General features: G+C 43.8%; 1 protein-coding gene across 1 annotated transcript; it reads left to right on the forward strand.

Annotated features, from left to right (window-relative positions):
• Positions 1–532: 532 nt before the first annotated feature.
• On the forward strand, positions 533–11,962 carry LOC146548499 (class I histocompatibility antigen, F10 alpha chain-like). Its single transcript, XM_085263495.1, has 12 exons — positions 533–714; positions 6,669–6,944; positions 7,032–7,322; positions 7,866–8,150; positions 8,558–8,665; positions 9,305–9,334; positions 9,573–9,608; positions 9,705–9,731; positions 9,836–9,889; positions 10,314–10,334; positions 10,428–10,472; positions 10,663–11,962. The coding sequence occupies exons 1-12, from the start codon at positions 660–662 to the stop codon at positions 10,737–10,739; spliced, it is 1,305 nt and encodes a 434-aa protein (XP_085119621.1). The 5' UTR covers positions 533–659; the 3' UTR covers positions 10,740–11,962.
• Positions 11,963–21,470: the final 9,508 nt, after the last annotated feature.

Genomic DNA, 21,470 nt, shown 5'->3' on the forward strand with positions numbered 1-21,470 from the left:
AGCTTAAACGTGTAAATACTTTCATCAGGCACGGCTGGTTAAGTCTTTAATCCGCACAGGGTCAAATCTGAAAAGTGATCATTTTAGTTTAAAAGGTTTAAACTATTCTAAAGAACCACAAACACGTGAAACACGCACAGATTATTATTTTTTTAATTAATCTTTTTCCAGGGTAGACTTTGAGTAAAAAGTGAATCCTGTTTCTCTGAGCTGAGTTTTTCAGACTGATCAGTGAGCGCTGAGGTGAAGATGTCCGTGTTATCGGTCCTTCAGGTCCTGGTGGTCTGGGCTGCGTTAAAAAACTCAGCTCGGCTTCTTAAGTTTGTGAAATCCTTCCAGTCGGGGACATTTGGGGTCTTTTCAACCACTCAAACCGGAAGCTTCTGTCTCTGTGATTAAATAAATAAATGCAGTTTGTGGGACAGTTTGAGCTCCGTTGGTTCTACCTGCTCTCTCACCTTTGTCAGTTACGTAAACACAAAGCAGGCCAGCAGGTGGGCGTGACTTGAAGGCGTCTGTGGTTTACGAGCGGCAGTGAATGCAGCAGTGAGCAGACACAGTCAGGAAATAGAGACGATCACTTCAGGAAGGACGCGTCCGACCGAAAAGCGGATAAATCTGAGACTTTTACCGAGCAGAGGCTCTGATTCGGAGTCACGATGATCTTGTTCGCGGTGGTGGTCCTTCTGGGGACGGCGCTGACCGTAAACTGCGGTGAGTTTGCGCTTTTTTTACCGACGCTAGCGGAGCGGGTCCAAACCGAAAGTAAAAACGGACTGTGACGTCGCAGAAAAACAAAAGTTCAGACGACGATTTTAGTTTAATTTATCGGTATTAAACGGAGATTTCTGAGTGTTTCGGTGCCGTGGCGTGACTCTGTGCACCAGGTGTGTGAAAGTGGGAAATAAGAAAGCGCTTTAATCCTCCCAGGAGTTTCTCAAGTTCAGCTGCTGCCGCGGGTCTGCTGAGGCCCACAGAGAAACACTTACAGACACAAATACTGAACATTTTATGGATTTAAGTTTTTCATTTAAATTCTTGGCTGTGTTTTAAGATCAGACAGTTTCGTATAAACTGCTGAGTTCAAAACCTGAAAACTTCAAAGCTGACTGAAGATCACGGCTGTAAACTGTGTGTGTGTGTGTGTGTGTGTGTGTGTGTGTGTGAGTGTGTGTGTGTGTGTGTGAGTGTCTGTGTGTGTGTGTGTCTGTGCGTGTGTGTGTCTGTGCGTGTGTGTGTGTGTGTGTGCGTGCGTGCGCGCGCGCGCGCGCGCGTGTGTGTGTGTGTGTGTTAACCAGTGCGATAATACAGGTTAGAGTCCTCTGGTTTATAGCAGTGGACTTCGTGTTAGCGGTTGTGAATCTTGTCCTGACACTCGTCAGTTCTCAGTAAACAGGTAAGAACAGGTGTGTCGCTGTGAGCTGCTGAGCCGGACTGATCGCATCGTTATCATATCTGTGACGTGACGACCAGTCAGAAGCATCTCAGAGTTTACTGTAAACAACTTGTTTTCCTGCTTACCTGAGACAGGTGCGAGATCTGAAAATCTTTGATTGAATTAGTAACATTTCCCCACATTCAGTGAACGCACCTGAGACACTGCAGGGTTTTTTCCCACGCTGACAGAAACACGTCACTCGTGTCTCTTTACACTTCTCTGTCGGTTTGAGGTCAGAGCTGCTGATCAAAGCTGAAATCAAAGGTATAACTTTTAAATGAAACGGATTACTGCTGTGCTGATGTTGTTTCAGGTCTGTGAGGTGACGTTTTTGACGTTTACACAGGAATGTTACGATGATCTCTTTACCAGGAGAACAGCTCATGCTGAGGAAAACTGTTTATTATTGTAACAAGTGATGATTCATTTTATTACATTTATTTATTTTTTACATTTAGTAATAAAATGTGACAATAATACTGATAGTTTCTCTCAGTCAAGTCTGCCTCACTAGTTTCCTTTGTTCATTATTTTGATAAGTTTTAAATTCAGTTTAGTTTTTAAAGTTTAAACATATTTTCTTAGAGTTTTTATTACTTTTGATGTTATTGTGGGTGTTATTAATAATCAAAGGAGCTTGCAAAGAAAAGCGTCTGGACTTCTTTAAGTTACTTGAAGACGTTTCACCTCTCATCCGAGAAGCTTCTTCAGTCTTCAGTTCTAAGGTCAAATGGTGGAGAGTCCCAGATATAAACCTAGTGGGAGTTTCCCCCCACAGAGGGACAAAAGGACCCCCTGATGATCCTCTAATCGCCTGAGCCAAGGTGTGAAACTGGGTGTGGGTCCCAATCAGCCAGGGTTTCAGGTGAGCTCAATGCAGCAGCTTCGGCAATGGAGACGCTGAACATGGTCCATTCGGACTCAATGTCCCCAATCTCCCTCGGATTACTGTTGAAGCCCTGCCAGAGGTGTGCGTTGAAGATCTCGCGGACTGGGGCCTCTGCTAGATGTTCCCAGCACACCCTCACTACGCGTTTAGGTGCACCAGGTCTGTCCAGCGTCCTCCCCCGCCATCTGATTCAACTCAGGTTGGTGGATTGTGTGATGTAAGAAGATATAAACAGATTGCAGTACCTGCAGCTGACTGATGGTGGCGCACACATTCTGCTGTGAGTGGACCGAAGCTGGCTCTGCAGTAACCAAACAGAGAGACTAAGAATAATATCTTTAATTTTTTAAATATTTTCAATAGTTTTGTAAGATTTTCTGTCAGTTTTCTTCAGGTTTAGTTCATTACTGTAACCTGACATAATGTTCTGTGACTGTCACCGGTTAACTTAAACATCCAGACTGGACTCTAGTTCTTGTTCTGTGTGGAATCATCGTTGTTGTTAGAGCTGTCTCTATTTTCTTTAACAACTGAATGAACAGCGTTTTCATATAGAAAATTTCCGTTCAGCAGAGAATTATCTAACTTTATTAGATTAGATAAAACTTTATTAATCCTTCCGGTGGGTTCCTCTGAGTAATTCAGTTTCCAGTAGCACCGACAGAAGTTGCACGTTACAGAGTTGGAATACCAAAACAAGGGGAGTGAGAGAGTATGGAAATAAGCATAAATATAGCATATATACATGTATACACATATGTAAATACAGAACATATAATGGGGATAAAGGGGAATACTAGTGAAATATAGTCAATTCAAAATTTATTTCTATAACGTGTATATACGTTTAAAAAAACAACAGTCGACCAAAGTGCTTCACAATCGGTTAAAAACAAGAGAAAACAATAGAGAAACAAATAGAGATCAATAAGAAGACAGTGAATTAACAATAAAAACATAAAACAGGCCTGAAGGTGCTCATGCTGAACTCGAATTAAAAGCCAAAGTAAAAAAGTGAGTTTTAAGATGCGATTGAAAAGATTAAATCGACTCTGAAGTACGAATCTCCTGTGGCAGATTATCCCAGAGTCTGGGTGCTGCTGCGAAGGCCCGATCTCCTCTGTGCTTCCATCGAGACCTTGGTCGTGCTGAGAGCATCTCGATTATCTCAGCGCTCTTTTGGGGTCATACATGTTGAGGAGTTCGTTTAAATAACTCGGCACCATTTTATTTAAAACTCTGGGCTGAGTGTAGATGTCACACATCTCATTGATGAGATCTAGACCGCCACAGTCCATTGCACATTTCAACTATTGTGAGTCTATTGCACAGTGATTGTTGCACAGTTGAATATAAAAAACACTGCAGCGTCGTTGCTCCCGCCCTCCTTCGTCCTCCTGTTTCCCCTCCAGCGAGGAGTTTGTTGGTCCGAGACTTTGAGAGGAGCAACCTGTCACTGAACAGACTCCTCTGGTTGTTTATGACCACATGCAGAGGATGTCCAGCATTGTCCATAATGTCCAGCAGCTTCTTTCTCCTCTTCTCTGCCACTGTCACCAGAGTGTCCAGCTTCATGCCCACCACAGTTAAAAACCAAACCACGTTTGTACCGAAACTCGTAAAACCGCATAAGTGTTTGTAAACGTGAGCTAACTGAAGGCCGAGCGAGAGGAGGAAGTGTTTTGCTCTGCCTTTAAACATCAGTCAGGTTTGTAGATCAGGTGCAGCGCACTGACGTCTACACATGGCCGAGAACAGAAACTGAAAACAGCTTCAGCTTTAGGCTGTGTCCCAATCCAGCGACCGCACGCTTCGGCGCACTACGTACGGTGCGTACTACAAGTACGAGAAGTGCGGAAGTGAGAGGCCTGTGAAATGGGACGGTGACAGTGTGTATACAGATGTATCATATATAAAAGACAAATATTGTTCGTTTACTATGTTGGCATTATTACGTTTGGCTAATTTGGCCATTTAAAATGTAGGAGCTGTGATAACTGTGTCTGATAGAATGAAGAGTCGACTGATATATGAAATATTCCTTTATTGGGTGAGAAAATCAGACCATGTCATAACTGCTGTAAGTCACACAGAATAGATATCAGAGCCTTAAACAGGCTGACGTCTGCTAAATGGGTCAAACTGGGCAGAAAGTCTACAAACACATAACATCCTTATAGAATATGATGTAACACTATAGATCAACTTAGCTCAGAATATATAAAGCATATAAACAGTTACAGCAATATGATGCAACAAACACAGCAGCTACTGATCCAAAATACTCAAAGCTTCATAGAACTGAAACCAACATTTATTTTAGCTCCATTCTGCTGCTGATACAGACTTTAGGTTTCTGAACATTAAACTTGTTGCTGCCTTTCATAGTGTGTAACTTGAAGGCCCTGAGTACTCTGAGTACTTTCTCCCACACTGGAAACACTGGGATGATCACATTATGTGAACATTACCTAATAAGACTGATTCAGCACAGACAGTTATGTTAAACTTTCCTAGCAGTCCTTCACAAACAGGGAACAGTCTGTCTATTCTCTCCATCTGTCAGCTGCTGCTGGCTCTTCCTCCTCCTCTTCCTCACACACTGCTGAGTTTGTCCTGGTGGATCATCAGGGCTGCAAAGCCTCACAGATGATGTGCAGCAGTGGGTCCCTCAGTCTGTCCTCACTCTGGACACTTGCAGTCGTCACACATGGAAATCAAATGTGTGATAAGCTGCAGGATTCAAACACAAGTGTAACTTATAAACACATGTTCATACTTTTATTCCACAATCAGAGAGAAAGAAACAGAGAGAGAGTGCAGGACAGACAGACAGGTGACAGTCTCAGGTGTACACACTGCTACACAACAGCACAGAGAAGCAGGATTTAGTGTTTGTGTTATTACGAGTGTAAACAAGAAGAGTTCCAGATGGTGCAGTGGACACATGTGTGACTGCTGTGATTAAAACATCTTTCTTTCAGCTTAACGAGTGAACCGTCAGCTCGTTCAAACACACGTTAAAGTGCGTTTGGCTCGACACCACCGAACAGAGGCAGCAATATAACACAGCTCACATTAACAGGGCAGTGGATCCTGCTTGTGCCGTGATGTTCAGGACTGCAAACCGAGCAGCATCAGTGACTTTCAGCTTGTTGTGTTTGTGGATATATGACTGACTTTAATTATCCATAAAATCATCAGATTCTCTGTCAGATTAAGGTCGACTCTATATATATGTAGAGCAGGGGTGCTCAATACGTCGATCGCAAAGGTAATATTGGTAGATCGCATGGCATTAAAAAAATAGATGCCAGCCTATCATCCATCCCGTCACTTGATTGATACAGGGAAGCCAGTCAGATGACATCAGATTTTTTCTGACGCTTAGGTCGCTGCGCATGCGCAAACAGCGGCGCGAAGTGTAGTAAAACTGACAAGCTAGTCAGCGAGTTAACTCCAATTTTTAGCTCTCGGTTTTTTCTCTTAAACCTGGCCGTCAGCAGCTACTGTCCGGACTATGCATCCCTGGCTGATTCAATTCAGTGCAAGTCATCAGAGTAAACTCAGGTAATGACAAAAAATTTACATAGTTAATTGTGTTGTGAAATATTGGATATTGCGGTTATGCATGTATATACATTGTAGATATAAAGAATCCTCAATATATTTATAAATAAGTATATGTTTTGGATTTTTGTAGTGGGTAGATCATTTTGACTTGGTCATTTTATAAGTAGCTCACATGCAGAAAAAGTGTGAGCACCCCTGATGTAGAGGCTTTAAAACCAAGTTAGTACAAACGTCACTAACGTCACATGACTTTGCCGACATGTGACCAACAGCAATGTTTTAATGTTCTTCGTTATTAAACATTTGCACATAAATAAGTGACACAATATTCAGTACTTACTTTTGACAGTTCACTCTTTGGCCGCTCCCTTCTGCCGTATTTTGCGGCAAAATTATCCACACCCACCGCCGCGCTATGAATTGTGGGATATATGGGACCATAAAGCGTGCACCGGACCACGATTGATATTTGGGGAAATGAACTGCGCATTTGGAGTATGCATTTAGTGTACACGTCGGATTGGGACAGCCGTCGCCGCGTCGCCGTGACGTAATAGGTCTCAAAACGTGTACTCCGGAGCGTGCGGTCGCTGGATTGGGACACAGCCTCTGGCTGAACGTTACAGATGGTCAGTAAGCAGCTGTTGTTACTTTAATTTTAATTATCAGGAAAACAACTTCAATGCACGTGTCTGGTCTGCTGCTGCTTCTCAGCTGTCACACATAAATAAATTAATATTGTGTGTTTTCCTACCTGTGGGATTTCAGAAAAACACTCCCTCCATTACATCTACACGGCGCTCTCCAAGCCTGTTGGCCTCCCGGGCATCCACGAGTTCACAGCCATGGGTTTGCTGGACGACAGGATGATCGACTACTTTGACAGCGAGCATCAGGCAAAGGTTCCCAAACAGGAGTGGATGAGAGAGCGTTTACCTGCTGATTACTGGGATAAAGGCACACAGTCCCGCAAGAGCAAGCAGCAGTGGTTCAAGGTCAACATCGGCATCCTGATGGAGCGAATGAGACAGAATGACTCAGCCAGTAAGTTTTTGCTTTATTTCAGTGACAAAGCGAGGCCTGATTAATCCTGACCCACACATCATGGTGTCCTCTTTCTCTTTCCTTCAGACCCTCACGTTCTTCAGTGGATGCACGGCTGTGAGGGTCAGACGCAGCCTGACGGCACGCTCAGGTTTGTCCGAGGCATGGACATGTACAACTACGATGGAAACGACTTCCTGTCCTTCGATGATAAAAACGGAGTCTGGGTCGCTCCGACTCCGGAGGCAGAAGCCACCAAGAGGAAGTGGGACGGCGTCCAGGTGCTGAAAGAGTACACCAAGGGATACCTGGAGAACGAGTGCATCGATTGGCTGAGCAAGTTTGTGAATTATGGACAGAAGCAGCTCAAACAGAAATGTATGTTTGTCATAAATATTAGTATTATTAGTCCACATGTGCCAAGCCTTACAGAGAGTGTTGAATATTGTTACGGTTTAAAAAATTAAATCCAAATGACTAAAGTGTCAAACACTTACGTCCTCACGTGCACATCCATTCAGCACCGTCTGGAAAAGATTAAACTTTTAAAGTCTTAAATGGAACTCCAGACTCTGCCGTTCCAGCCGAATCATAACTGAGTGTAGTTAAAGTATAAATGATAAAGTATAGTTCTGAGACAATAGACCCTGATTAGCCAAACGGCAGCCATTTGGACATGAAGCAGTCACAAACCCAGGTGTTGACTAAATAGAGCACAGCCTTCATTATTATTAACACCACATGTTTAACGACTGCTGTTACAAAGGCAGTGAGCCCCGCCGTCTGTTTGTATGCACGATATTCACTGCATGGTGGAAAGTCTTACTGTAACAAAGTACTGAAGGTACCAGCTGATTCCATGAGTTAATCAGTGTTCCAGTTACCACATGTGGTGACACAGTTTCCATTTCCTGCTTCCAGCTCCACCTGAGGTGTTTGTGTTTGCAAAGAAGGCCAAAGTGGAGACAAACCTCATCCTGACCTGCCTCGCCACAGGCTTCTACCCCAAAGACATCATCGTGAGGATCAGAAGGAACGGACGTGTTCTGACTCCAGACGACGGCCTGACGAGCTCAGACGTTCTTCCAAATGACGATGAGACCTTCCAGAGACGAGACCATGTGGAGATTTTGAAGTCTGACCTGTCAAAGTTCAGCTGTGAAGTCTTTCATGAGGCGACTGGTGTGGATGTTACAAAGACTTGGGGTAAGAAACTTTATTTATTGCCTCTGTTGTTGATCATAACTCTGTTTCTTCAGTCAGAGCCTGGAGCTCCTCTGTGTCCAGCAGATCTGCATCATTCTGTCCTGATCACAGTCCTGAGGTCAGATCCATGTCAGTCCATCTAGAACTAAGCTAGCATGTCACATGTAGCCCAGCTCTGCAGCCCTGAAGAAGCAGAGCAGCGATCTCCTCCAGAGCATCACTGAATAGTTCCAGATATGAACAGTCTCAGTGCCGTCCCCTCTCACTGACCTCCTGTTGCTGCTCCACATCACTGCTGTCAGATCACTGACTCCATCATGACTGTGGCTTCAAATCTACATCTCAGTAACAAACAGCAGCAAATAACTGACAGTGACCTCAACCTGAAGCTTGTGTCTGTGTTTCAGAGAACGGTGACCCTCCGGAGGAACCTGGACCTGGAGCTCTGATCGCTGGTGCAGTGGGAGGAGCCTTGGCTCTTGTTGCTGTAGCTGTGGGTCTGATCTTGTATCTTAGTAAGTCCAGTGTGCTGTTGTGTGTAATTATTGTTGAGTGGAGCTAAAATGTTTGTCTTTGTATCCTGTAAAAATGAAACTGTCCTGGTCTCAGACAGTGATGACATGGAGCTCTGTTACTGATCATCACATTTGAAACACATGAAGAAAATCATTGAAATGAATGTAAGAAATGTTGAATATCAGCTGCTCCAGTCTGTCAGCCTTCAAACACTTCACTTAGTATTCTATTAGGACTCCATGAGGGGGTCAAAGGTCACAGTCATGTGACATGATGTCAGACTTTCCTGTCTGCAGCTTCTGATCCAATAACTTTGAGCCCTCTGGGACATAAATGTAGTTTTTCTGTGCAGAACAGAAATGATTGATGTTTGCTGATAGTGTGCAGCTCGTTTCCTCCACCGTCTCCACTCAGACACATCTGCATGTAGAGCTGAAACTTTTCAACAACAGTTAGTCTGGATCACAGTAAACTGTAGGATTACACTTCAGCATGTGAGTCATTCACACTGCATGTTAATGAACACGCTGCTGACTGAGGCCTGATGATGATATCAGAGTTGAGCTGCTTCACACATGTAGAACAAACCACTGAGTTCATCCATCATCACTGACAGTCTGTGTTACGTCTGTTTACAGGACGCAGACGTCGAGCCAACGACAACAAAGGTAACATCTTTATTTTTCTCTTATGAAGTTTGGTGTGTGTGTGTGTGTGTGTGTGTGTGTGTGTGTGTGTGTGCGCGCGCGTGCGCGTGCGTGCGTGTGTGTGTGTGTGTGTGTGCGCGCGTGCGCGTGCGTGTGTGTGTGCAGGCAACAGCAGTGTTAAGTTTGTTACTCTGCAACAATTCATATAGAAAAGATTGTACAAGATGAGCTGTAACATTTTGTGTTTGTGTGTGTTTAGGCAGCAGCAACCCAGCAGGCATGCCTCTTATGACAGGTAAGTGTTTCCTTGTGCAGAGATTTTCATACATACAGCAGTGTAGCAGATGAGTTTAAATATTTTGTGTGTGTGTGTGTGTGTGTGTGTGTGTAGGCAATGGCAACGGAAATGGAAGCAATCGTAAGTTTGTTACTCTGCAAAGATTTATGTAGAAAGGATTATAGAACATGACCTTTGACATTTTGTGTTTGTGTGTTTCTATGTGTGTTTCTATGTGTGTGTAGCATCCAACATTTCGACCATCAGCCAAACTGACAATGAAGTCACAACTCAGAATGGTAAGTTTTCCCCTGAAGCAATTTACCATGAAGCTGCTAGTGACAGGAATATCTCAGCAGGTAGAGTGATTGCCCCATGATCGGAAGGTCGGGAGTTTGAATCTACCCAACATTAATATGAAGGTCACATTAATTAAGCAGCAGAGTCCATAAATAACTCTGAACCTACAGTACCAAAGTTTGTGATTTGCCTTTTCAAAATAATTCTCGAATGCTGAAATTCTCAATGGCCACACATCAAAAACTACATCTACATTTTTCCAAGGCTAATAAGTCAGTCTTAAACATAAATTAGGGGTTGGGTTTACTTTAAGGTGGACGTCAGTGTAATGCTCACCAACTGTTAATTTACTGCGCAAACACAGAAATGCACTAAAATAGAGGTCATATTAGAGGTTGTTAATACTTTTTCATGTGTCCACAGCACCCCCCACTGGCCGCAAAGGTAAGTGTGTTCATCTGCATATAAAAGAAAAGAAAGAAAGTATAGGTTAACATTTTTTGGACTGAATCTGAAAACATCGTCCTTCCTTCACAGGGTCAAAGGATTCCACTGAGACCAACAGTAGCTCTGGCGTCTCTTGTAAGTATTTTTGACAGTTGCTGTTTTAGGTTTATGATTTGGATTTTGAGGGTTTAACAAAAAACATCACTTATAACTTTAATGATATTTTAACGCAAAGAAAATGCAGGTTTGCCAATGAAAATATAAGCACAAACCAGAGCAGGTAGGTCTCTGTATTGTTCTAAAATAAGTTTGTTTGTCCCTGCAGCTGAGACATCTCAAAGTTCACCCCAAACTGCAGAGGAGGAGCGTCTAATGCCGTCATCTAGCCAGGAGACTGTCTGAAATCTTCACAAGAACTTCCATCAGAGCACATAGATTGGAGCCTGACTTAAACTACAGATATATCGATCAGTGCACAAGCATTAAGACTAAGGGTGGTTAGTTCCAACATTTTAGAAAACAGAAGCATCAGCAGTAAAATGAAGGGTTTTTTAAAATTAACTTTTAAAAATCACTGGTGGGTTACTCAAACATTTAAAATCGGGTTTTTACATCACTGAGGATAAAATAAGTGACAAGCTTTAAGGTAAATCTTTGAAAGGCACTGAAGGCAAATGGTAAAATCGAGTCTTCACAGCAGTGTTGTTCAATAAAGTTTCTCAGGTGGAAAGAAGAGTCCTCTGTGGTCATTGAATGAGTGTATAGAAGAAAAGGACATTTTATTTTAGTTAAAAAGAAACGATGGCTGCTGGGAATAAAGCTTAATGAGAACCAGTTTGGTGCCTTTGTTGATTTGATCCTTCTAGCTTAAACAGTTTTATGAATCGCTGAGAGCACTGCAGCATGTGACAATTGGATTTTACACGTCCTGCTCTAATCACTGTTGTGGGCTGATGAGGATAAAACAGTCATTTTTTTACCAATATTATTATGATAAATGTTTGATGTCTTCATTAACATTTAGTGAAAAAATGGATCATTTAAAACTATCTGATACTCTGTGAATAGATTTTTCATTTTATTGCAGCTTTAAATTTAATTTGCAGGCCGTGAGATTTAGAAGCTTTTACTGTCGGAGCTTTAGGGCAGAATTCTTGAAAGTTTGATGATTATCTTTAGTGTTATATTTACAAATAAGCTTTGAAGCTGAAGAGTTTTTATACTTGTGATCAGTAGCTATACTTTAATTCATGCTGTTATTCATCTAAAAGATTGGGCTGGAGTTTTTTACTGTGCTGACTAATGCAATAAAGGATTTTAAACATAATGACTTTATGGATTTTACCTCTCTGTATCATCTATTTCTTTGAAAGTTACAAAGGTTTATTCCTTATGATAAGAGGGTTTTCGTCTTCATAAATCTGTGAAATACCTGCTGTGTGTCCTTCTCAGTGTAAAAAAAGAAAAGTGTAATCCTGAAACATCTTTGAAATGTGTTTCAGTCGTTTGTGCAAAATGCACAGAGGTAATACGCTCATGTATGTTTTCTTTCAAAGAAAAATCCTCAACCTATTCTGTGTGAATCAGATTACTCTTTTCAAAAATAAAGAAAAAACTTTCTCTTGTTTGTGTTGTTTTCTTTTTCTCCCCGTTCGAATGCTTTGCTCCAAGATTTTCAGATGTTCAGAAAGTGAGTTTCGTTGCCACACTGGGTGATGTGGACACAATAACTAGTTGTTTTTGTACATGTTGGTTTGTTAAAAGGTCACGCTCTAAATGAAGTGACTAGAGATGTTGTTGAGAGGTCACCGCCATGCGTGTCAGGAAGTGTCACACACACACTTCACTTACACATGCTTGCCTTAAAACTGTCACTTGGCTAACTGAATTATGTGAGATGAGATGATGAGATAGCCTTTATTTGTCAGTTGCAGGTCTTTTGCCCACAACCGAGATGAGAGACCTTGCCGACCGTACATACAACACAAACATCACATTGGGGAGACAGGTCAGGCCAGGTAGCGAGGAAAAAACATTGAAATGTGCAACACAAAAGGATAATACAGGGATGCACAGATATCGACACACCATAGCACAATAAACACAGACAGCAACATGGGGAAGAGTTCCAGTGTGTACATCTGATCTGGGACCTCTGCAATCTTCGACTGCGCCTCCAGCTGACCCGATGTCCACATCAGAGGGGAGGTAAGCGTTGGAGGTGGCGTTGGGAGGGTGATGCGTCAGTGAGTGCTTATCAGTATCAGTATATGTATGTGTGTGTGTCCAGTGTTCAGCTGAGACAGTGTCCTTCGCCCTGCCAGGCTAAGTAAACAGTCTTCCAGCCAACCCAGGTGGCCTTGCATGGAATGGGAAGAACAGACTCAACACAGTCGTTATCAGGGAGTTTTGTTCGGCTCCAGCCTTGAGCCCACAGCTGGCGCCGAAGGGGCCCTTATGATTGTAATTTTTCTTCGTGACAACTCATGAGAATTTCAAAGCTGTTCTTTAACACTCCGACACTGGTCTCTCAATCTCCTGTTGGAGAACCGCAAGCTTCCCGATGATGGTATCAAACTTGCTGGTGTTTTCATTCTTTTGCCCAAACAGCCGATTCTGAGAACTCACAACTGCAGTGAGACCTCTGTTGTCAATAAAACAGGCTGAAGTGCATTCTAAACAGATCTGTAGTTCAAATTTAGTAGTAGACATTTATTATGTGTCAAAACTGACCCAAACAGTACTGTGATGGTATGAAATATGAACAGTATGTAAGAGTCAAGCATTCACAGCAGCTCTTTGAGTCATTTCAGCTGTAAAAATAAGGATATGTGTTGTCTGTGTCATCGTCTGTTGTCAAGTTTAAAGGTCTGTTGTTATTTTATTATGATTTCATGAAATCCTCAAAGGTCACATTGAACTACCCTGTTACTGATTATGTGATGTAATGTGGGATTTTCCATCAATGAACTAATGGCTGACTGATGTCAGCTATCACTAAGCTTTCATGACAGTTTATGGCTCAGTAACATTTGCAGTTTTTGGTTTCTAATGTGAGAACTGTGACCACCTGTAGTGCGTATATTCAGATATCTTATTTTTAAGTCAGTTTTTCCTGCATCTCATTTCCACTTTCTCCACTGAAACACAGCTTTTAAACATATAAAGTGGATTTGGTGAGACGGACTATTTTTTCCCTTTGTTCTTAAAGCCTGCAGTAAACTGTAGGATTGAGAAACGGTGATGTTAAACATTTTCATGCTGAGGGCAGAAATACTGTGAAACTGCAGAAATGTATTATCCACTTTATATACACTTATGTATTGTGGTCGCAAATTTTAAAGCCATCATGATAAACTTCTCCCACCAACGATGTGGAGATCCAACCTTTTTAGATCCAACTAAAATCAAGGCACTCAAAAAGATGCTCTGAAAAAGAGTAGAATTCTTGGAACAGAGTTTAATACACTGAATCATATGAACAGCAGGAAAAATACATACAGACATTTAGCAAGAGAATTACATAGCAGAAAGCAAGAAAAGCAAAACCCCGGGGTGTACAGCCTTAAGCACAGACAGCAGAGCAACACAGAGACAAACAGAAAGTAGCAGCAGGAAAAAAGAGTGCTGGGGTGTCCTCTGGTCCCCTAATATATAGGGACCAGTATCCCCGCCCCCTGCTGCTGGGTAACTTTCCCACCCATCCTCCAGCCAAACACAGCTGCAGGGGTCAGTCCTGGCCAGAGGCCAGTCAGGACTCTCACTACCCTTTGGCTTTGGCTTATCGCAATAGGTCACAACCCGGTCAAACGTCGCACATTAATCCTAATTATTACATCTTACACAGCAGGTACAATATTCTAACTACATAGTGTTAAGTAAAGCAGTTTCACCCCGGTTCTTTTTTATTCCTCGGGCATCCAGAGACGGCACCGGACTCAGTAGTCATTTCACAAAACCTTTATTCATCTTCAGTTACGCATGCATCTTCTAGAAGGGGAGACGTGCAAGGCCGGTGTCCCTCTGCAGATCTTCACTTCTTTGTTTGTTACAATCAGTTTTATAGACGCGACCCCATCATAAAACCCCCACGGAGTGTTGCAAACTCTGCGTTTGTGTGTGTACGTGCGAGCATGTGAGTGCCTGTGTGTTTATGTGAGTGCACGTGAGTGACTGTGCGTGTGGGTGTGTGTGTCGTAACAGTTAAAGCAATGTGTGTTCCTCCCCACCCCCGGCTGCCTCCCTCTTCCCGCTCCACCACACCCACCCACACAAGGGCCTTGGGGTGCGGGTGTGTCACCAGGGTGCAGGGGAGGCACCCCCCCCCCGTCCCCTTCTGGCCACCTGTGCCTCAATTTTATTCCACAACTGTTAGGATGCCTGGGTCGTTGACCCAGGGTTTTTGAGTTTATGATATTATTTATACTTTCTAGTTTTTGGTTTCTTTGAGTTCTGTCTTATGGTTTATGTCTCTGTCTTCTCTAGTTGCTCTGTCTCCCCTGTCAGCTGTATCCCCTTGTCTAGTTCGCGTCTCTGTGTATCCTAAGTTCCTATATCCCCGTGTCCAGTCAGTGTCTGTCTGCCCTGTTCCCACGTCTCTGTTCCCTTTGTAGTGCCTGCATGTGAGTCTGTGTCTTTGTTCAGTCTGTGTTATGTGTTTCCTGTTTTACTTTGAAGGTCTCTGTCTTATGTGTGTTCAGTTTATGCTTCTTTGGTCTCGTCAGTTCTGATTTGCCCCAGCTGTGTTTCCCTCCTGTTACTCATTCCCTAATTGCTCCCTCTGTGTATTTAAGCCCTGTGTTTCTCTGTGTCCGTGTTGCGATCTACCGTTTTCCTAGCTGTGTGTTCTTTCAGTCCTCCAGTTTAAGTTTGTTTTGAGTTTTTCAGTTATGTTATATTTTGAGTATCATTAAAGCCATTTTTTAGTTCACGTCTGTCTCCGGAGTCTGCACCTTGGGTCCTATTCCTGTCTGCACACAGCCACACCTAACAACAACTTAGACACTCACATTACTCACACTCTCATAACACACACATATATATAGGGCCTTGAGGGTGGGCACGTTAACGGCGTCCAGTGGACGGTCTGTGTACTCAACCCCACCTCTGGCGTCGGTGCCCACCTTTCAATTTTAAATCCATGTAGACATTGAGGGTTCTCGGGAGGGGCCGTGCTGCTCTCTGGCAGCAGCACCATGCTCTCCCGTATTTTAAATGCACCTTAGAACAACACGCAGCAACACTACACATGAGCGGGAGGAGGGAGGTATGGGGTCTTCACACATCCCTGTTCTCTGTTGGCCATCGGGGAGGAGGTGCTGGCCGTCCGATTGGGATCAGGGATGCGGGGCCTCCCTGCTGCTGCGGAGCCTCGGGCGGTCTGCTTGCCTCCACCCCGGGGGAAAGGGTAACATCTCCTGGGTCTAGGTGCCGTTTCCCCCTCCAGGGGCGAGGGTACCTGGACCTGGGGTATAGAGTATGTTTGGGGAGTGTGATTGTGTGTACATGTCCATTTATGTCAGTCCTTACGTTGGGTGAGTGCTGAGTGTTTGTATATGTGTGCATGAGGGTGGGAACACATGTTTGTGTCTGTGTGTGCCTGTTTGTCTGTGTCTATATGTCAGGTCGGGTCTTAGACTCCACCTCTCTGGGAACTCCCAGGCCCTCCAAGGCCTATCTCCCCTCACCACACTCCCTGCCGGTGACTGATGCCCTCAGGGGTCGGTGCATTGGTGGTTCTTGGTGTCCGGGGCTGGGCACTCAGGTATGTACCAGCCACTTCCAGTGGCTACTTGGCGGAGCCTGGTGCCTGTTGCTCGGTCAGGCCTCTTCCGGGGCAAAGGGGGGCCTTCGGCCTCTGGGCCTGCGGCTCGGTTCACTCTGGCACAGCTGGCAGAGCCGGCGGGCACGCCACTGCAGCCCCCTCTGGCTTCTGCTCCGTGGCTACTGGGTGACCCCTCATCTGGGGCTCTCCTCAGCTCTTCCCAGGAGGGTGGCACGGATGCCCCTCCGGTGGTCCTCCTTGGGCTCTCGCACTCTGGGGCCTCTGGATGTCTGGAGCCTGGATCTCCTCCATGCCTGCTTCATGCCCTGGGGGGCGGGGCTATGGCTCGCTACATCCTCTTGCAGACCATTACATGGGGAAACCTTTGAATACAAGCGCGCTGAACCACACAGGTGTGCACACGGGTGTTCACTGCTCGTAGACTTAAATTACACCTTTATTGGCTGCTACTTCAAAGCACATCGTGCGCTGTCTGTCCTGCGTGCTGCACAACAACATTCAATATTTAGTATTTACTGCTGTTTACACTTAGCTAGATTAACGTGTTGTGTTTAGTATGATGCTCTGTTTTTTTTTTTTTTGGCTTGTTTTCTCTTCTCTTTCTCTCAACAGGTGATCCAGGAGATTTGTTTTCTCTTCTTTCTCTTTCTCTTTTTCAAATTCAAATTCAAATTTTATTTGTCACGTACACAGTCATACACAGTACGATATGCAGTGAAATTCTTAGACAACTGCTCGTGACCTAAAGAAAAAAAAAGGCTATGAATAAGATAGGAAATAAATATGAAAATTAAAAGGGGTAAATTTAACTAGGAAGGAATAAAATATAAATTAAGGTTGAAAATAAAATAACTGTACAACAAAATACACAGTATAGAACTATATAAGAATGTATGAAGAAATATAAATAAATAAATAAATATATATATATACACACACACAATAACAGCAGCTGTACAAGTATTAACTGGAAATGAAGAATATAGTGACCAGTGTTGTGCAATCCACATTATGTCTTGTGCAGTGCAAATATGCTTAAAGTGATGAAGTGAAAACAATGTCCAGAAAGTCCAGTGTGTGTGTAAGAACCATATGTGTGGGTCAGTACTGTGTGGTGGTGTGATTGAGAGACCGTATCGCCTGCGGGAAGAAGCTCCTCCTCAGTCTCTCTGTGTTGGTCTTCAGGGAGCGGAATCGCTTTCCTGACCTCAGCAGAGAGAACAGTCTGTTGTTGGGATGGCTGAGGTCCTTCACGATCTTCCTGGCCTTGGTCCAGCACCGCCTGCTGTAGATTGAGTGCAGGTCAGGGAGCTCGGAGCGGATGGTGCGCTCAGCTGACCGCACAACCCTCTGTAGAGCTCGTCTGTCCTGCATGGTGCTGTTCCCGAACCAGGTTAAGATGTTTCCCGTCAGGATGCTCTCTATGGTGCACGAGTAAAAGTTCCTGAGCACCTTGGAGGGCAGTTGGAAGTCTCTCAAGCGTCTGAGGTGGTAGAGACGCTGTCGGGCCCTTTTCACCACGGTGTTGATGTGACAGGACCATGACAGGTCCTGCGTGATGTGAACTCCGAGGTATTTGAAGCTGTCCACTCTCTCCACTGGGCACTCGTTGATGACGGGGGTCTGGTAGTTCCTCTCCTGCTTAGTGCTGAAGTCCACTATCAGCTCCTTTGTCTTACTGACGTTTAGAAGGAGGTTGTTCCTCTGGCACCAGTTCTCCAGATTCCTAATCTCCTTCAGGTAGGCCGTCTCGTTGTTATCAGAGATCAGGCCCACCACGACGGTGTCGTCAGCAAATGATGATCCGCTATCATCCGCTAGTTTCCCGATGAATCCCACAACCGCTTCCGTAAACACGTTGACGTCATCGTCGGAGCTGTTTCTGAACATGCCCCAGTCTGCGTCATCGAGTGCGTCCTGTAACGCGGCCACCGATTGATCCGTCCAGCGCGCGACCTTCCTCTGAACCGGAACTTCCTGTTTCAGCCTTTGTTTGTATTTTGGCATGAGGAAGATGGCGGCGTGATCAGGTTTGCCAAACGGAGGGCGGGATTGTGCCTTGTAGCCGTCCTTGACCGTAGTGTAGCAGTGGTCCAGTGTCCTTTCACCCCTGGTGGGGCAGGTGATGTGTTGATAAAAGTTCGGCGCTGCGCGTTTGAGGTTGGCGCTATTAAAGTCCCCCGTCACAATAAGCGCAGCGTCCCGGTGTTGTGTCTGGTGCTGTGTGAGTGCCTCATGCAGCTCGCATAAGGCGGTGACCATGTCCGCTTGTGGTGGAATATAAACGGCACTTATAATGACCGATGTAAATTCCCGAGGTAGATAAAAAGGACGACACATGATGGACAGTAGTTCCAGATTTGGTGTGCAGGAGCGTGTGAGAGGAACAACGTTCGCACTGTTGCACCAGTTGTTGTTCACCATTAAACACACGCCGCCTCCCCTTGACTTCCCCGAGTCCCGTGTCCTGTCCATGCGGTGAACCGAGAAGAACCCGGCCGGCTGGATGGCGTGGTCCGGCACCGCTGGGTTCAGCCATGTCTCGGTGAAGCAGAGGAGATTGCAGTCCCGAACAGAGATGGGCAGTAACGCGTTACTTGTAACGCGTTACTGTAATCTGATTACTTTTTTCAAGTAACGAGTAAAGTAAGGGATTACTATTGCAAAAACGGTAATTAGATTACCGTTACTTTCCCGTAGGAACGCTGTGTTACTGCGTTACTAAAACCGTGATTTTTTTGCGAGAATGTCTCATGACAGTGACGTAAGCGAGTGCGCCGTTCGTGACAACAGCTGTGTGCAGATCAACAATGGATCATATATCGAGTGTGGGAGAGAGTGTGAGTGTGCAGCGTTTAAAGCGTGGAAGTACTGACCTTACTTTGAGTTTGATTCCATAAAATGTGACAAAAACATTAGCGTCCGCTGTGCGTGGGAAGAAAACTTCTTTTTACAGTGAAAAACCCCTAAACTTCCAACAAGCACCGAGTAGCTACGACGTAATGGGAAACTCACAGAGAAACTCGCGGATTCTTCCACTGACCGCGGCACACCTGCACCAGGGTAACCCTCCGCCTACCCCGCTCCTGCTTTACAGGTGAAAATAGAGCAACAGGACCGCTGAGTCTTTGACTTTATTTATTTTCTGCTGTGTTTTACTTGCATCTATTTGAAAGACTGAGTGTAAACACACAAAATATTTTATTTTATGAGCTGGAATGTGCAGAAAATAGGTTTAAATGTTAAACTAATTTATTCAAGTCAGAGAATGTTGCATATAATTAAATATTTGCTTGATGCATAAAGTTAAAAGATTAAAACTAATAAAACAAGTTAAAAAGAGACTTTTCCATTTGATGACATTTTGTATGATGGATTATGTAGAAAAAGTAGAATTGGGCTGAAAGATCTATTGCTTTATCACCTATTCAGGTTGTAAATCGTGTTTTTAAAAAGTAACTAAGTAACTAAGTAATTAATTACTTTTGAAAATAAGTAATCAGTAAAGTAATGGAATTACTTTTTGGGGAAGTAATCAGTAATTAGTTACTGATTACTTTTTTCAAGTAACTTGACCAACACTGGTCCCGAATGTCTCTCTGGAACTTTATCCTGGCCCTGAGGTCGTCAAGCTTGTTCTCCAGTGACTGGACGTTGGCGAGCAGGATGCTAGGCAGAGGTGTGCGGTGTGCACGAGCTCTCAGCCTGTTCCTGACGCCGGCTCGCTTCCCTCTAGGCCGCCGCCGCTTCCCTTTGTTCTCCCTCAAGATCTCACTCGGCCAGCTCGGATCCGGAGTTAAAAACTTCGAATTGTGAGTACATTGTATACCAATAGAAACAAGAGTGTCACTGTCATACCTAATGTACCCAATGGTGATGATTTTGCCGATGTAGAAACGCTGAAAACTAACTTAAAAAGCAAAGACAAAGAAAAAGTGGTCGGAGCAGTCGTGACGGCAGCCGACCTCACCGGCGCCATCTTTAGTTTTTAAGTTTCCTTTCTCGCTGTCCCTCTCCCCTTCTGTTTTTCTTTTCCTTCCTCTTTCTTTCTCCCTTTCCTATCTCTCACTCATGTCTGTCCCGTCTGTAACAACTGAAAATAAAATAAAATAAATAATAAAAACAAAGGTCGATCAAATGGACCAATACGGCAATGCCACGATGATCCATTTGGCCAAATAAATCCATTGGGTCTCCTTGTTGGTCTTCAGACAACAATTCTGACGGCTAAAGAACCAAATGGGACAGGCAAAAAAAAAAAAAGCACTGTGTGTGTCTCTGTGTAGGTGACTTCCTGCCAGTCATAAAAGTAATCTCCTCTCTCAAGCTACACCAAATTCCTTTACAAAACATACAAAACAGAGTTAACATTTTACAAACACTGAGACCCCCACTCTACAGATAAGGTGGAGAGTCTCCTGCAAACCTACTTCTAAGTTATGACAATTATGAGCTTTTATTAAAGGTATAAGCATCAGCAATCCCCAACTGTAGTGTTGGAGCTATTTGCTCTTATTTTTTTTCTTATTTTGAAATTAGTTAAAGTTTGTTGTTAGTTTACTTATATTTTGGGATTTATTTACAAGTTTATTTGTCGGTTAATATTTTTGTTTCAATGTTTGTTTGATGTTACTTTGTTAAATTAGTCAGTAAGAGCTGTGGGGCCATTTTGTTTCTATAAATAAAGAGACTGGTATAGGACCAGCTTGCACTGGGGTGGGCCTGTGGTTTTTTACCAGAGCAGGAGAAGCAGCAGGAAGTAACAAAAAAATGGATCTTGTTATTGCCAAACTGGATAAATAAACCATAAAAACGCAACTTTCAAGTTTGGACAGTGGACTTCTTTTGCCTGCGTACGAAATATTATCTCAGTGCAGCAGTGGCTTGTGGACTTTTAATTGTGGGATGTTTGGTTTGTCAAACAAAAGGAATTGCCGCTACATGTGTTAATTACATAAATAAGATGTAATTTTCTCTGTAGCACTTCATGGATTTAAGCAGCACACCTTAGTTGTTCACACAAAGCATAAAGGTAAAAAACAATATATGCAGTGTTATCTTCATTTTAGATGTCACAAAGTATTTGAGGCTCCCAGTGTTTTCTTTTGCGTGGAAACCGGCTCCAAATGGCTCTTTGGGTGTTAAAGGTTGCTGACCCCTGGTTTAGTGTTTTCGCGAGCGCGTCGCGCATGAGGATATCACCAGGTAAACTCGCGACATTTTTAAACATTGACAGAGTGTGTTTGAGATAACTTCACAAGTGTCACAGATGACACATTTAAATAAATGAAGATGAATGCATCTTTAGTTTACCCGCGGTCCCTGAATCCATCACTCAACTCAGAACA

This window comes from Mchenga conophoros, linkage group LG22, assembly GCF_057382185.1.
Source record: "Mchenga conophoros isolate Kocher_MC1m ecotype Shallow Benthic linkage group LG22, M_conophoros_male_GT1.1, whole genome shotgun sequence".
NCBI classification, from domain to species: Eukaryota; Metazoa; Chordata; class Actinopteri; order Cichliformes; family Cichlidae; genus Mchenga; species Mchenga conophoros.

Coding starts and splice junctions, on each gene's coding strand:
- LOC146548499 (XM_085263495.1), top strand. CDS start 660: ATGATCTTGTTCGCGGTGGTGGTCCTTCTGGGGACGGCGCTGACCGTA. Junction 6,945..7,031: donor GAGACAGAATGACTCAGCCA/GTAAGTTTTTGC, acceptor TCTTTCCTTCAG/ACCCTCACGTTCTTCAGTGG. Junction 9,609..9,704: donor AGGCATGCCTCTTATGACAG/GTAAGTGTTTCC, acceptor GTGTGTGTGTAG/GCAATGGCAACGGAAATGGA.